The sequence below is a fragment of the Rutidosis leptorrhynchoides genome, chromosome 10 (assembly GCF_046630445.1).
Source record: "Rutidosis leptorrhynchoides isolate AG116_Rl617_1_P2 chromosome 10, CSIRO_AGI_Rlap_v1, whole genome shotgun sequence".
Classification (NCBI taxonomy): Eukaryota; Viridiplantae; Streptophyta; class Magnoliopsida; order Asterales; family Asteraceae; genus Rutidosis; species Rutidosis leptorrhynchoides.
Genome location: NC_092342.1, coordinates 306,397,628 through 306,412,736, shown reverse-complemented (window position 1 = coordinate 306,412,736; position 15,109 = coordinate 306,397,628). Strand labels below are relative to the sequence as shown.

The 15,109-nt window shown below is 35.3% G+C and overlaps 2 protein-coding genes across 2 annotated transcripts; one reads left to right on the top strand and one right to left on the bottom strand.

Moving 5' to 3' along the window:
• Positions 1-663: 663 nt before the first annotated feature.
• Positions 664-3,382, top strand: LOC139871218 (putative MO25-like protein At5g47540). Its single transcript, XM_071858954.1, has 11 exons — positions 664-783; positions 1,150-1,311; positions 1,488-1,606; positions 1,819-1,893; positions 2,014-2,107; positions 2,320-2,379; positions 2,456-2,521; positions 2,764-2,862; positions 2,957-3,001; positions 3,102-3,204; positions 3,276-3,382. The coding sequence occupies exons 1-11, from the start codon at positions 664-666 to the stop codon at positions 3,380-3,382; spliced, it is 1,050 nt and encodes a 349-aa protein (XP_071715055.1).
• Positions 3,383-3,599: 217 nt separating this feature from the next.
• Positions 3,600-5,739, bottom strand: LOC139873040 (cytochrome b561 and DOMON domain-containing protein At5g35735-like). Its single transcript, XM_071860974.1, has 3 exons — positions 5,065-5,739; positions 4,094-4,348; positions 3,600-3,991 (listed from the first exon to the last, which is right to left on the bottom strand). Exons 1-3 carry the CDS (start codon positions 5,674-5,676, stop codon positions 3,701-3,703), a joined length of 1,158 nt encoding a protein of 385 aa, XP_071717075.1. The 5' UTR covers positions 5,677-5,739; the 3' UTR covers positions 3,600-3,700.
• Positions 5,740-15,109: the final 9,370 nt, after the last annotated feature.

Here is a 15,109-nt window from a genome sequence, read left to right as displayed (position 1 = left end):
AATATCTGTGTAATAAGATTGTGATTTTATTTTTTGAATTTTGATTTGAGTTTGATTTAGGTTCATGTTTCTGCTATGCTCTTTATTAAGCATAAACAAAGAAGGAGAAAAAGTGAAGAGAATATATAGAATGACGGTTTTACTCTTGTTGTGTGTTTGGCATACGATTTATCGAGATTTTTTAACGGTCATCAACTTTAGGGACTCAACTGGCGATCTAATCAAATCACAAGGACTATTCTCATAATTATGTATTTTTCATATTCGTATAAGGTATCTGACGTGTCATTCCCGCTATATCTGGAGAATTATCGGCAGTTAGTCCCATTATCAAACTCCCTTTCCTATACCAATACAAATACAATACAATACAATTCCATTTTATTACAATTACAATTACAATTACAAATTCCTTCATATTCAATATACCCCCGAAACCCTAAAATCAACCCCTTCTCTTCTTAGTTTTACTTCAATTATCGACGATTATAGTCCATCAATTGTTCACTAATCGTTAATCAGAGGTTATATATTCGATCGACAACATCATTCTTCCCTCCAATCCCTGTTTTATATTCCGATTCCAAAACCCTAATTTCTCTAAAATATAATTTTTCGTCTGCTAAAATGGCGACTCAGGCGGTGCCTTGTTTCTCCACACCAATGAAGGGGCTTTTTAAATCAAAGCCTCGTACACCTGTAGAACTCGTTCAACACCTCCGCCACCTTCTGCCGTACACTTCCCCTAATCATGCCGAGCGTAAAACCAAACGCCAGGAAAAGGTTTAATTTATCCTATTTAATTATTTTGTTTTTAATAAGTTGAGATTATGTTTATATATTTTATACAGTATATAGATATGTATATAAACAAATGTCAATATTAAGGTTACATATGTATGATACTTAATCTAGGGCTATATATGTTTCGAAAGTGATGATTCGTGCCTGTATATTCATTGTTGAATATTACATTGAATAATGTTTCCACTCAGTATTCACTAGATGAGATTTTGTTTACTGTTTATCATTGAATTTTATAGGTAAAAAGGGCCGGTTACTTGCTTTCGTTAATAACATATCTATGTCTCTATATACGTATAGGTTGGTAGTATGACTATAAGTATAATATTTGTACTAATGGTGCAGATATGTGAGCTAAGAAAGGTGATACTTGAAATGAGGACAGTACTTTACGGTGGTGACACACGAGAGCCGACTGAAGAGGCTTGTGTAAAGTTGACACTGGAGTTTTATAAGGAAGACACGTTTCGTGTGTTGATAGCTTCGCTTCCTAATTTGGACCCTGGGGTATGTCGTATGAATTATTATGCTTATAATTGTGGGAATAAGGGGATTGGGTGTATTAGTGTAGTTGATTATGTTACTTTTGCCCTGTTTGTGTAAGGCTGGCTTATGGATCGATTTATTGCTTATTTTAGTTATAATTTCAATGGTGTAAAGGCAACGAGTTTGGTATCTTGCAGACACGTCAAGATGTTACGCATGTGATTTCGAACTTGCAGAGGCAACGAGTGAATGGACGGTGTATTGCTTCTGAGTATTTGGAGTCCAATATTGACATTCTCGCAAAGCTTTTACCTGGGTGAGCTCTCTGCTACATATATTTAGATATTTGGTGTCAAACTGTGTCTATTGTGAATTCTACGTCCTTCGTTTTCTGCATTTTCATTTGATGAAACTTTTCTTTCTTTTCATTTTTAATAATTTTGGTTAGTTGTACAGTTTTTTAGTATGTTTGAGTTGACTACACATGTTGCTTCTAGTGAGTTTTAGCTAAATATGTTTAACTTTCAGCTGTGATGACTCAGAACTTGCTCTATCGTATGGGGCAATTTTAAGAGATTGTATCCGGCATCAAGTTGCTGCAAAGTAAGCGTCACTGTCAGGGTGTAGGTTTTTATTTGTCATCTTGCTATATAATGTTATAAATTTTAAATAAAAATATGTCTGCCATGAATTGTAAGCTGACTTTTCTTCTTTGCTTCACAGATATATTCTCGAGTCAGATTACATTAAAACGTTCTTCCGGTACATACAAGACCCAAGTTATGACATTTCATCAGATGCAACAGATACGTTTAGAGTATGTATCATGACCCCCTTCCCTACATTAACTTCTTCAAAATTTGCAGCCCTAACCAATGATTTTATTATCAATATAAAAGTGTATACCCGTGAAATCACCAAACTGTAGGACGTTAATGCATTTATTTATACGAATCCGTGTATATTATCTTTGCATTAGTGCTAGTAATAGATAATATAGTGAGGGGTTCTTTTTTATATTTGTTTCAGGAGCTATTAACTCGTCACAAATCAACTGTTGCTGAATTCCTTTCTAAAAATTATGACTGGGTAAGTGTTGTGGCTTATATGATCCTCTTTATATTAGTTATGCTCTAAAAATTTAAACTTTATTTCTTGAGTGCAGTTCTTCAAAGAGTACAATTCATTAATGGAATCTCCCAATTACATTACTCGAAGGAATGCAGTCAAGGTCTAGTATTGTTACACAATCTGTTTATTTGCATCATTAAACTTGCCATTGGTATATACATTCCAGTGCCTAGTAGAAGATTATGTTTTCATTATTGATTTTTGAATCATTTTCTTGATTTGATTTACAATAGCTCCATGATTGAACATGTGTGCGTTTTTGTTGCATTTGCAAGTGAAATACACATCTCTCTTCTTTAATGTTAATTGTTCATACGGATGAAAATCTTCAAAACATTTCAGCTACTGGGAACAATGTTACTGGATCGTTCAAATACATCTGTCATGGTTCGATATGTGTGCTCAGTGGAAAACATGAGAATCCTCATGAATCTTCTTAGGGTATTTTATATATTTATATTTGTATTGTAGTAACTTAATGTTTGTACAGGTTGCTCAATGTCTGTTTAACTTTTGTTGTTATTTGTTTCTTTAGGATTCACACAAGTCCATACAGGTAGAAGCTTTCCATGTGTTCAAGGTAAAATGATGGAATTTTATAGTATTATTGTATAACTCTACTATATCTGGCTATTTATATGAATTTGTGGTCTAAGTTATCTTTTTTTCCTTTGAAATAGCTTTTTCCGGCTAACAAGAAAAAGCCTCCAGAGATTGTGAATGTGCTAGTTGCCAATAGAAGCAAGCTCATTCGGTTTTTTAGTGACTTCAATTTAGAAAAAGGTTTAAAACTTTAACCATTTGCAGTTTTTTTATATTGTAACATGATTCTTAAAAACCATACTCTTGTGCAGCCGATGAGCAATTTGAATCCGACAAAGCTGAAGTGGTGAAGGAAATTGCCACCCTTGAGCTAAAAGGTCAACCATCCTCAACTTTGAACGGCTCATCATTGCTCTAAACCATTTTTTTTTTTTTTGTTTTTGCACCAACTAGAAATGCCTATATATTTGTATTTACCATGATATGAAGGCATATTAGTTTCTTGTTAGATTTCATTTAGATGCAATGTTTTGCACATTTGCCTAGAGTTATCATTGTTCTTGCATACAGATTACGCGGTGTCATCAAATGTGAATACACATATACGGAGTATAATTATTATATACTATCAAAAGATTTACAACTCATATCCAAGATACACATCATCTCCCAACGAGTCATGTAAAACAAAGAATATAACTCAACATAAGATTACTATCTAGCCATAGGTGTCAATTTATGATGACAGGTTGTAGCCATTGCCTACATGTGCCCTTTTCTCTTCCTTCTTTCTCTTCAAAACGATAATCCATGTATAAGCTTCCAACATAACCGCATTAACCGCCAGGAACATTAGTATGCCAATGTAGGCCTTCTTCCACTTCTTCTCAGGGTCCAAAATATCAATCCCTTTGAATACATTAATGACGCTTAGAACAATCACAGTGTATCCGATGCCATGATGGTAAATGTTCCAGTAGAATCTGTATTTGTTGTCCGGCTTTGGCCTCAGGAGCAGAGCAAACGCCTATTTAAAAAACAAAACAAATATATATGAATTCGATATTCCATTTTTATTGTGATTAGCATTTGATATTTGATATATGAACATGGTGATTTGTGTATATACCTGAATGGTTCCTAGGGCAAATAGTGCAATCCCAATGTTGCGGTGAGTATTGTATCTGATACCAACAGAGTCACTACCGAGCTTTAGTCCAGTGGCCCATCCGGCTACACCGACAACATAGGCAGAAGCTTGACAAGTAACGTGGATATAGAACCAGGCTGGGTCAGCTGCCTTGAACAGCTTTAGATATCTTGCAGCCATGGCTCCCATTGGCATCAGTACTCCCCAACTCACAGCATTTAAGACTCCGTGAGTCTGCAATTATTGTAATAAGTTAGCTATCATTCATATTCAAATACCAATCCACAGGTACAATCCTGTTTGTTTAGTTCAAAATCTTCCTTTGTCATCATTTCATTAGTGTGTCACAAACGAACTGAGTCGAGTCAACCTTGACTATGCTTGAGCTGAAAGGCTCACAAGTATTAACAAGAAACAGTTTTTGACATAACAAGCTTCCTTTGAGAATATCGGACTCACTTATTATCATACTAATCACTTAATCAGCATAACTATAGTCAAAGCAACTTCGTCACTTTCGTGTACCCATCGAGGAATTTCTCAAGATTTTTGGCGCGCAATAAAGCTAGGGTCCTGTTCGACCGCGGCTATGCGGTGGAAGGAAAGAGCCTAAATAGACCTTTTTTCTATGAAAAATATTCATCTTTTTTTGTATTATTATAATTAGTGACTTGTAGTTGTACTAATTATTAACCATTAAGTCATTAACCATATGTATTATATTATGTTATCTATATATAATGGCCTCAAAAGGTCTTAGCATAGTAGCAACTAGCATATACATTATTGGACCTTTTGAAATAAGAGCCAAGAAGTTACTCCGAAAAAACAGCTTATTTGTTTATTGGTTTCAGCATGTGCGATCATGGATCTAAGTAATTAATCCCAGATTCCTTTAATATTTAAAAATCTTAAAATAAAATATTAAACATGATGCAACCACTACTTACATTTTTCCGGCGTCTCAATGAACCACCAACGTTGCCACCGTCAGCAGTAGCTTCACCAGTAGCAAAATCCACATTCCCAACTGAATTCTTATTATCAGGACCCATTTTATGAATCCCCGGAGCTCCATCAGAAACCGGACCCACCTGCCACACCTGATTAAAACTAGTTTTCCCACTAGGCAACACCAAAGTTGCATAAATAACCACAACACCATTAACCATCTCTGCTCTAATCTTTGGCACATCAAAACTCAGCCCGGTTGGTTGCAAACCGGTCCCGTAACCCGTAACTGATGACGTGTAAGCTCGAACCGACCCGTTTGAGCTTATTAAAGCAACAAGAGATTGTGCTCCAACCATACCTGAACCATCAACATTGAGTGCCCAAGCCACCCATTGGGAGTTTGAAACTCCGGTTTGTCGGTATGCCACGTCAACGGTGGTATTGGTTGGGTGGTGGGTCCAATGAAGTTGTGAGTTTAAAACCGGTAATGTGACACATGATGTGTAGACATTGTTGTTTGAGAATTTGTTAGTGTTGCAATCTTGAGCATAGGATATAGTCAAACATGAGATCAGAATGCAAAAGATTGGGTGAAATAGTTTACCCATTTGAAAGATTTTAATGGGCGTTAAAGATCAGTTGATAGAATGTATAAAAATCAAGTCTTTAAGAGATATATGGGGTTAAGTTTACTTTATATGTGTGAATGAAGTTGTAAGGAGTGTATATATAAAGTATAGAGATAGATCATAAAATGGGTTAAGTTGACTAGTTCTTAATAGAAAATTTAATAGATTCAACATTCAACTGAAGATATGAAGAAATACATAAGAAAACAAGGAAAAATTATGATTGCTGTAACACATACATGTGTGAAAATGATGACTTAAATGTATTGCTTTATCTTAAAGTTGAAAAAGGTGTAAACATATAAAAATAGTAAGAGTAGGCCGAGGAATACGCGTGCCCGCCGAGCCATACTTACAATGAGTCAATGACTAACTAATGCTAATGCACGAGAACCTCTCCCATCTCAATTTTTTTTTTTTTTACATCAAGGATCAACCGGGAGATTAAATCACCCACGTATTCATCTTCTGTAGTTGCATCTCTAATATAACTTCCCCGTTGTTGTAATTAACTTTTTACGTAGTATTATTTTGAAAAGTAAAGTATTGATGTATACTTTTTTTAATATATATATATTTTAAAATAAGACATGCCCGCGCACCTTATTAAAAATTATTCACGAATAAAAAGGAGTCCCTAGATACAGGTACACCAATGTAGGGGTGTTCATCGGTTTGGTTTTCAATTTTTCGGTTTATTCGGTTCGGTTTATTCGGTTTTGAAACTTATAGAAATCTTTATGTGGAGGGCATTAAAAAAGCGGTTGCCTGTTCGGGTCGAGCTTGACAAAAGGGGTATCGATCTTGACTCTATTCGTTGCCCCCTATGTGATGACGACCTTGAATCGGTTGATCACTCCATCATTTTTTGCAAGTACGCCCTAGACATTTGGGAAAGGTTGTTTAGGTGGTGGGGTCTTGGTAGCTTTTCATCCTATAGCTTGCCCGAGATTATTAGTGAAGACTCCAACATTTCGGCTTCTACGCGTGGTTCAAAAATTTGGCAAGCAACCAAGTGGGTGTGTGCATATTTTATTTGAAAAAATCGCAACAACAAGACCTTCAAAGGAAAGTGTGCTATCGGGCCGGTTACATTGACGGAAATCCAAGTTATGTCTTTCGAGTGGATTTCCAAAAGATCAAAGTTGAAGAATTTCGATTGGCTCGTGTGGCTTTCTAATCCAAGTCATTATCTTAACACTTTGTAACATGTTCGTGTTTTTTATTTTTGTATTATAGCCTGTTTCTAGTTGTAGTTGCTCTCTTTGCAACGTTCGTGTGATGTCCTAGACACAATGTCGTAGGGCCCTCGTGTTCTCTTTTTTATTAGACAAAATTTCATTCCTCGTCCCTGAACTTTACATCGACTTTGACTCCCGGTCCTTTTTCTTTTTTTTTTTGTGCATTCCGCGTCCCTAAACTATGAAAAGAGTACATCCCTCGTCCCCCCGTCTACTTCTGTCAAAACCTGCCGTTACCCCTTATCACGTGCACATCATGTGAGGGTATTTTTGTCATTATTTTTTCTTCTTCTCTTCTATGATATAAACCACCAATTCTTAACCAGACCAATTAGGGTTTTCACCCTTTTTCACCCCCAATTCTTTCTATGAAAATCTCTTGTCATCTGATCTACTCTGACGAATAGAAGAAACCTATAAAATATAGCACAAACAAATCTCAGTCATTAATTGGACCAATATGCACAATCAAAAGACTTACTCGCATTTGAATTGGCAACCAGAGTCAATATGCAAAACATAATATAATATAAAATTATCTATTTACCTATATGAATGAATTCAGATTACAATATGAGAAAAAAAAATGACCTTGAGATGAACTTCACCAACTGGCTTCCTATGAGAATTATTACTACTACTAAAACTAGAAACATTTCGATGTCTGGACAATAATTTTATCAGGATTCAGGTCCATGAACTTTATAATAAGAAAACACTCCATCTTGTAACACAAACCATCTAGGTCTCCAACCTTTACCATAATTAACCCATTTATGTAAAATTCCAGAAATTCCACTTCCTACAATATCATTAATCTTCACATCTCTTTGATCACTAGCTGTTAATCTCAACATCCCGTGTAACATCAAACACCGATAAATTGATAAAGCTGGTGGTGGTAATTAATTAATTAACTGATAAATTGATTGAATAATTGATTGAATAAGTAATTAATTAACTGATAAATTGATTGAATAATTGGAAATAGAAAAGGAATTGAAGAAAGTAAGAGTAAGGGTGATGATCGGAAGTGGAAATGGATCGATTGGCGAATGAAAAATGGATCGTGTGAAGTGGCGTGAAAAAGGGAGAAAACCCTAAATTGATCTGGGTTAAGAATTGGGGGTTATATCATAGTAGAAGACAAGACAATGACAAAAATACCCTCACATGACATGCACGTGATAAGGGGTAACGGCAGGTTTTGACAGAAAGTAGACGGGGGGACGAGGGATGTACTCTTTTCATAGTTTAGGGACACGGAATGCACAAAAAAAAGAAAAAGGACCGGGAGTCAAAGTAGATGTAAAGTTCAGGGACGAGGAATGAAATTTTATTTTTTTATTATTAATGATAATTTTGTTGGCCTTTCAAAAAAAATATAATCAAAACCAAAAATCAAACCGAAACCGAATTTAAATATCAAAACCAGAACCAAAAACCAAACTGAAATTCGAATTTGATTTCAATTTGGTTTCAGTTAAAACCAAAAATCACTAAAAACTAAAATTCTAACTAGCATAATTACTTATATATAAAATCAAAATACTATGGATTACACCATTCACATTACGTATATTCTGGCCAATATAATTAGAGTTTATAATGCCAAAAATCAAAACAAATAGTTTTCTACTAATAAGCTAGCTAAGTTAAGTTTGTTACAGATTTACATCTTCAAGTCATTATTAATAATACATAAAACATAATATAAATAATATGTTTATTATTTAATAATAATAAAATAATACATAAAATATAATATAAATATAAATATGTTTTAATATGTTATTAATTTAATTCGGTTTCTAATTCGGTTTTCGGTTAACCGGATTTAAAATTTTGAAAATCAAAAACCAAACCGAAAACCGAATTATGAATTCGGTTTCGGTTTCAATCGATCCGAAAACCGTTTAAAAAATTCGGTTTGGTTATTTTTAGTTTGGATTCGATTCGATATTTGGATTATTTGGTTTCAAACCAAATTAGGGATGGCAATGGCCACCCGATCCGGTGGATATCCACCCGATCCACCCGCTACGTAATGGATATGGACGAACCTAAATGGATATGGATGCGGATATGGATGAACTTAAATGGATATGGATATGGACATGGATGAAAAGTTTCATCCATGGATATATCCATTACCACCCGAAATACATATACAAATACATAAATATAGATATATGTTTACATATTTACTATTACAAGTTCATTTACCGTTAGATTTATAATTTGCTTTCAACCTTATAATGAAATAACTATAATATATTACAATAAAACACGCATATCTAATAAAATAAACTTATAAATTTCATATTTAATTTTTCATAATCCATGTGTTATAGTAAAATTTAATAAATTTTGTTATATCTTCGACAAAGATTACACATTCTTATGGGTAGATTTTAAATATGTCATGTTATATTTATTTCTGCTATACTACATTTTTATTTTAATCGCATATTAGAAAATATCATAACATTTTTTTAATATCCATTGGATATCCATTAACCCGGTTAATCCACTGGATATGGATATGGATGGATGACTTGAAACTAAACGGATATGGATATGGATATGGATGAACAAAAACTAAATGGATATGGATGTGGATACGGCATCACCCGCTCCATATCCGATCCATTGCTATCCCTAAACCAAATGGTGCACACCCCTGACCCCTATACCAATGACCTTTTTTGGGATACTATTAAAGCGTTAACACCAATACTTGAAGGGGAATTATTATTAATTTGGGATTCGTCTTCTTTCATATTTGACTCCGCCATTGAAGGGGAATTTTTTATCGCAATTAAAGGGAAATGGGCAGGGTCAGACACCGATATGATTATGATAAACGTATATGGCCCACATTCACACGTAAAAAAAATTAAGATTTTGGTCCGAACTTTCAAAATTAATTGATTCCATTGATATTCCCCACATTATCTTCGGTGACTTTAATGAAGTTAGATCTAACTCTGAACGCTTAAATTGCTACTTCAAACAAACTTGGGCCGATAAATTTAACAACTTCATAAATAGCGCTAACTTAATCGATCTTCCACTAGGCAGAAAGAAATTCACACGCATGTGCCTCAACACACAAAAATTCAGCAAACTCGACAGATTCCTTATCTCCGAAACTATCCTTAACATTTGGCCAGATATCTCCTCAAAAACCCTCGAACGTGACCTTTCCGATCATTGCCCGATCTTATTAAAAAACTCCTTCACTGACTTTGGACCGAAACCTACCCGTGTTTTCAACTCATGGCTTAAACTAAAAAATGCTGATGACATCATCAAAAACACATGGCAAATCTCAGTTAACGGAAATCGACCTGACTGTATTTTTCGTAATAAACTAAAAAACGTAAAACTTGAACTTAAAAAGTGTAGTCTCCAACTTAGCAACCTTGACTCCGAAATCATTTCGCACCTTGATACCTCAAATGAATGGGAAAAAATTGCAGAAACCAGACAACTAACTGAATTCGAACATAAAAACTGGATAAACGAAAAGGTCCAACACATCGAAAAGAAAAAAAAGAAAAACAACATGTTAAAACAAAGAGCCCGAATTAAATGGAATCTAGAAGGTGACGAAAACACTAAATATTTCCATAACTTCATTAAAAGACGAGCCAACAAAAACAACATCCGCGGCATCTCATTAAATGGAGCATGGTCCGAAGATCCCCACATAATCAAAAATGAGACATTAAAATACTTTAAGACACTATTCAAATCCAAAAAACGCAAAGGAAATTGCCCTTTTGAAAACGACCCAAATCGCAATTACATAAACGATACAGACAATCTCATACTTGAAGTCCGATTCTCCGAAAGTGAAGTGTGGGATGCACTTAGTGGCTATGACAGCTCAAAAGTTCCCGGCCCGGATGGCTTCAATTTGAAATTCTCTAAAAAATATTGGTGGTTCATAAAAGAGGACCTCATCAAAGCACTTGATTGGTTTTGGTGCAATTCCAAAATCTCTAAGGGTTGTAACGCCTCTTTCTTCACACTAATCCCAAAAAAATCCAACCCAATCGGTCTCAATGAATATCGTCCTATCTGCTTAATCGGAAGCTATTACAAAATCCTAACAAAAATCCTTTCCAACAGACTCTCAAAAGTAATTCACAAAATTATTGGCACAGAACAGACCGCCTTCCTCAAAGGAAGATACATCCTTGACAGCGTCCTAATAGCAAACGAAATAATAGACGAATTAAAAACAAAAAAACAAAAGGGTCTCATATTTAAAGTGGATTTCGAAAAGGCATTCGACTGCATCGAGTGGGACTTCCTTTTTGATACCATGAAAAGTATGGGATTCGGCACTAAATGGATCAGCTTCATCCACGCATGCCTCTCCTCTTCTACAATCTCCATCCTCATCAATGGTTCCCCGACCATAGAATTCTCCCCTGGTAGAGGTATCCGCCAAGGTGATCCTATTTCACCGTTCCTGTTCATTATCGCGGCGGAAGGTCTCAACATTCTCGCCAAACGTGCCATAGCAAATGACCTATTCCGCGGTATTTGTGTTGGCCATGACAATATTGTGGTATCCCATCTCCAATATGCGGATGATACAATCTTCTTTGGCGAATGGAGCAAACGGAATGCGAAAAATATTTCCAAATTATTAAAATGCTTCGAAAACATATCCGGCTTAAAAGTAAACCTTAAAAAAAGTAACCACTATGGGATTGGCGTAAAAAAAAACGACGTCGAGGAGATGGCTAAGTATATCGAATGCTCGGCCGGATCCACCCCATTCACATACCTTGGACTCCCGATTGGGACTCCCTCTAATAAAGCATCCTCATGGCAGCCGATCATTGATAAATTCGACAAACGTCTTTCTGACTGGAAAGCAAAGTCCATATCATATGGTGACCGCCTCACCCTAATCAAATCCGTCCTATCAAGTACCCCACTCTACTACTTCTCCTTATTCCACGCTCCAGTAAAAATAATTAACATACTTGAATCAAAAAGAAGAAAATTTTTCTGGGGTGGCTCGGAATCTGAAAGCAAATAAACTGGATTAAATGGGAACACATCCTCTTACCTTACGATAAAGGTGGGTTGAACATCGGATCTCTTTTCTGCAAAAACATATCCCTACTATGTAAATGGTGGTGGAGATTTTATAACGAAAAAAATGCATTATGGGTTAAAATAATTTCGAGCATATACGGGGAGGGGGGAGGGGTTGTTACTAACGTTTTTTCTAGAAATGTTGCAGGTTCCACAATTTGGAATAAAATCATCAAGACAGGTAAAATCGCAGACAACCTCGGTGCTAATTTCTCCAACTCAATAACAAAGCGCCTAGGGAATGGAAACAACACCAAATTTTGGCTTGAAAAATGGTGCGGAAATGAAACTTTTAGCAATCAATTCAGAAGGCTTTTCATGCTTGAATCAAATCAAAATGCATTAGTCTCGGAACGCATATCGTCTTCCAACTCGCGTACCTCCGGAACTTGGAATTGGAATCGAGAACCTTACGGACGATCACTTAACGAAATGTCGGAACTAAACAACCTTCTTTCTTCCATTAACCTTTCCGATAACCCCGATACTTGGAAGTGGAACTTAGATAATTCCGGATTATTCACTACAAAATCCCTCTCATCAATTCTCGACAATCTCAAACTCGAAACACCTACCCCAACCTTCAAAACACCAAGAAACAAACTCATACCGCAAAAAATCAACATATTCATTTGGAGGGTCATACTAGGTAGAATCCCGACTAGAGTTGAACTCGACAAGCGAAACATCGATCTCGATACCATACTTTGTCCACTTTGCAACTCACATGTTGAATCCATGGAACATATTTTATTCCAATGCACTGTAACTGAAGCAACTTGGAACTCAATCCTAGCTTGGTGGAACCTCCCCACAAACACGTTCTCCAACCTCCATGACACAACATTAATGGATCAAACATTCACCACATCGACCCTTGGTAAATACATCTGGCAAGCGACAAAATTGACCACAATCTACATGATATGGAAGAACCGTAACGCCAAGGTCTTTAGCAAAAAAGATTGGTGCCCCGCCACTATACTCTCCGAGATCCAAGCACAAACTTTTTCATGGTTTTCCAAAAGATCAAAGAAATCATCATTAGAATGGCACCAATGGCTCATCAACCCATCGTTTTACACATCCTTGAACATTCAAAGAATGGGTATCGGCTAATTCGGCCTCAAAGCCCGCATAGACGCACGAAGATGAAGTTGGGGAATGGGAAATTCTTTTGTTATTCGATAATATTTTCATTCCGAATGTTTTGTGAATTTAATGAATTTATTCATATTATGCCTTAATAACTTTTATATATTGTGAGTATAAATTGTAAAAAGCTAACTTTAATAAATGTTAATGGATCATCGCCGCTTTTTGTTATTTAGACCTTATTTAAACCACTTGTATAGGGCCTTACCAACACCAACGCCAGTTGGTTTATTATGTGACAAAAGCAACAGTTAATTTATGGGGCATTGCTTTGGAGCGTTTAGAGGTATTGGTTTTAACACCAAAAGCAACGTGTGTTGCTTTTAATCTATTAATTCAAATATATTATATTTATTATTTTTAATAATTACTCAATTATACTTTAACATATTATCACAATACTCCTAACTCACATTAAAAATTCATACCATCAATACTACACACAAATAACCCACACATCATAGCCATCAAAAAAGTATAAAAAAAACAACTCACACCACTAACTCACGCCATCTACCATCTACCATTACAAATGGTCTATTTGTTTGGACTGCTAATAATGCTACAATATGATCTTTGCTTGTTAATGTGAAAATACAAACACATTAACATACATTTTTTTAAGAAATTTCGAATCTCACTTTATAAATTCTTTTCACTTAATCAAACACCAAGAATACACATTCCTTGATACATAATCAAACCCGGTTATTAGACACTCTGGGACCCACTTTTAGTCAAGGTTAACTGAACGTGGTTTCCTAATTGTCCTGAATCAAAACCTTAACTACTACTTATTCCATGTTTCGAGGATGATATTGAACGTGGTTTAGTTTATTTAATTCACTAATCATGTATTAACTAAAATTATATGCATGTGGGTTCAATTATTTGAGGAGAACAAACTGCAATTCCAATTTGCTAATGACACCTTTAAATTGCAGTTGTATTGTTTTTTTTTTTTTTTTTTTGTAATCATGTTTGATTGCTGCATCTCAAAGTCAATTGTTTGGAATCACATACAAATCATATAAAATAACAGTTACAAGGCCATCATTCAAGTAGATAAGATTATAAACATTAGTCTCAAGTGATTCTTAAGATTTTTCACGTGTTCAACACAAACATGGTCAAACATTTCATCATCGGGCTATCTTTAATCTTTGCATTCACAATATTAGAATTCCAGCAGCTCTCAAGTATTCATCTGCCAAAACAGTTCGATATTTGTTAACTTGTTTTATAATCCCCCCAAAACGTGATTTTTAAATAGAGATTACGATGCATATTTATGAGAACTTGACTCATGTTATCCCTATCGTGAAGCTTAACTTGACTCATGTTATCAATACCGACAATGTCTATCAAACTGCCCATAACTTGAAGCTTAATTAGGCGCCATACACCATTCTTAACAGTTACTGTATAAGTTAAACTAACAATAGCATAAGGTGCCTATGTGCTCAAAACCAAAAAAAAAAAAAAAAAAAAAAAAAAAAAAAAAATCCTGAGATAGCATAACATAAAGTACCATTATTTATAGTAGTATGGTAATTTCAGTACCAGAATTCGGTTCACCTCTTACCGAACCGATACCGTAACTGTTTGTACCGAAAACATATTGTCTCAAAACCCTAGAACCGAATACCTATTGGTTCGGTTTTCGGTACAGTACTGCTTCGGTTCGGTTTCGGTTTTTTTCGGGAATTTTGCTCATGCCTACAGCACGGTTCCCGGAGAGCAAACAATCAATCAACCTATTAACCCCTGTGCACTCAAGCTGTAATTCGTTCTGTTCCAAATACGCCTGATCCGGGTTAAAAAAAAAAAAACTCAAAAGCAACACTAGTGTCTTCAGATAACACTCATTTCAGTGTGTTAACAAATCACCA

Coding starts and splice junctions, on each gene's coding strand:
- LOC139871218 (XM_071858954.1), top strand. CDS start 664: ATGAAGGGGCTTTTTAAATCAAAGCCTCGTACACCTGTAGAACTCGTT. Junction 1,312..1,487: donor TTCCTAATTTGGACCCTGGG/GTATGTCGTATG, acceptor GGTATCTTGCAG/ACACGTCAAGATGTTACGCA. Junction 1,607..1,818: donor CTCGCAAAGCTTTTACCTGG/GTGAGCTCTCTG, acceptor TTTAACTTTCAG/CTGTGATGACTCAGAACTTG.
- LOC139873040 (XM_071860974.1), bottom strand. CDS start 5,676: ATGGGTAAACTATTTCACCCAATCTTTTGCATTCTGATCTCATGTTTG. Junction 4,349..5,064: donor CATTGAGACGCCGGAAAAAT/GTAAGTAGTGGT, acceptor CAATAATTGCAG/ACTCACGGAGTCTTAAATGC. Junction 3,992..4,093: donor TTGCCCTAGGAACCATTCAG/GTATATACACAA, acceptor TTTTTTAAATAG/GCGTTTGCTCTGCTCCTGAG.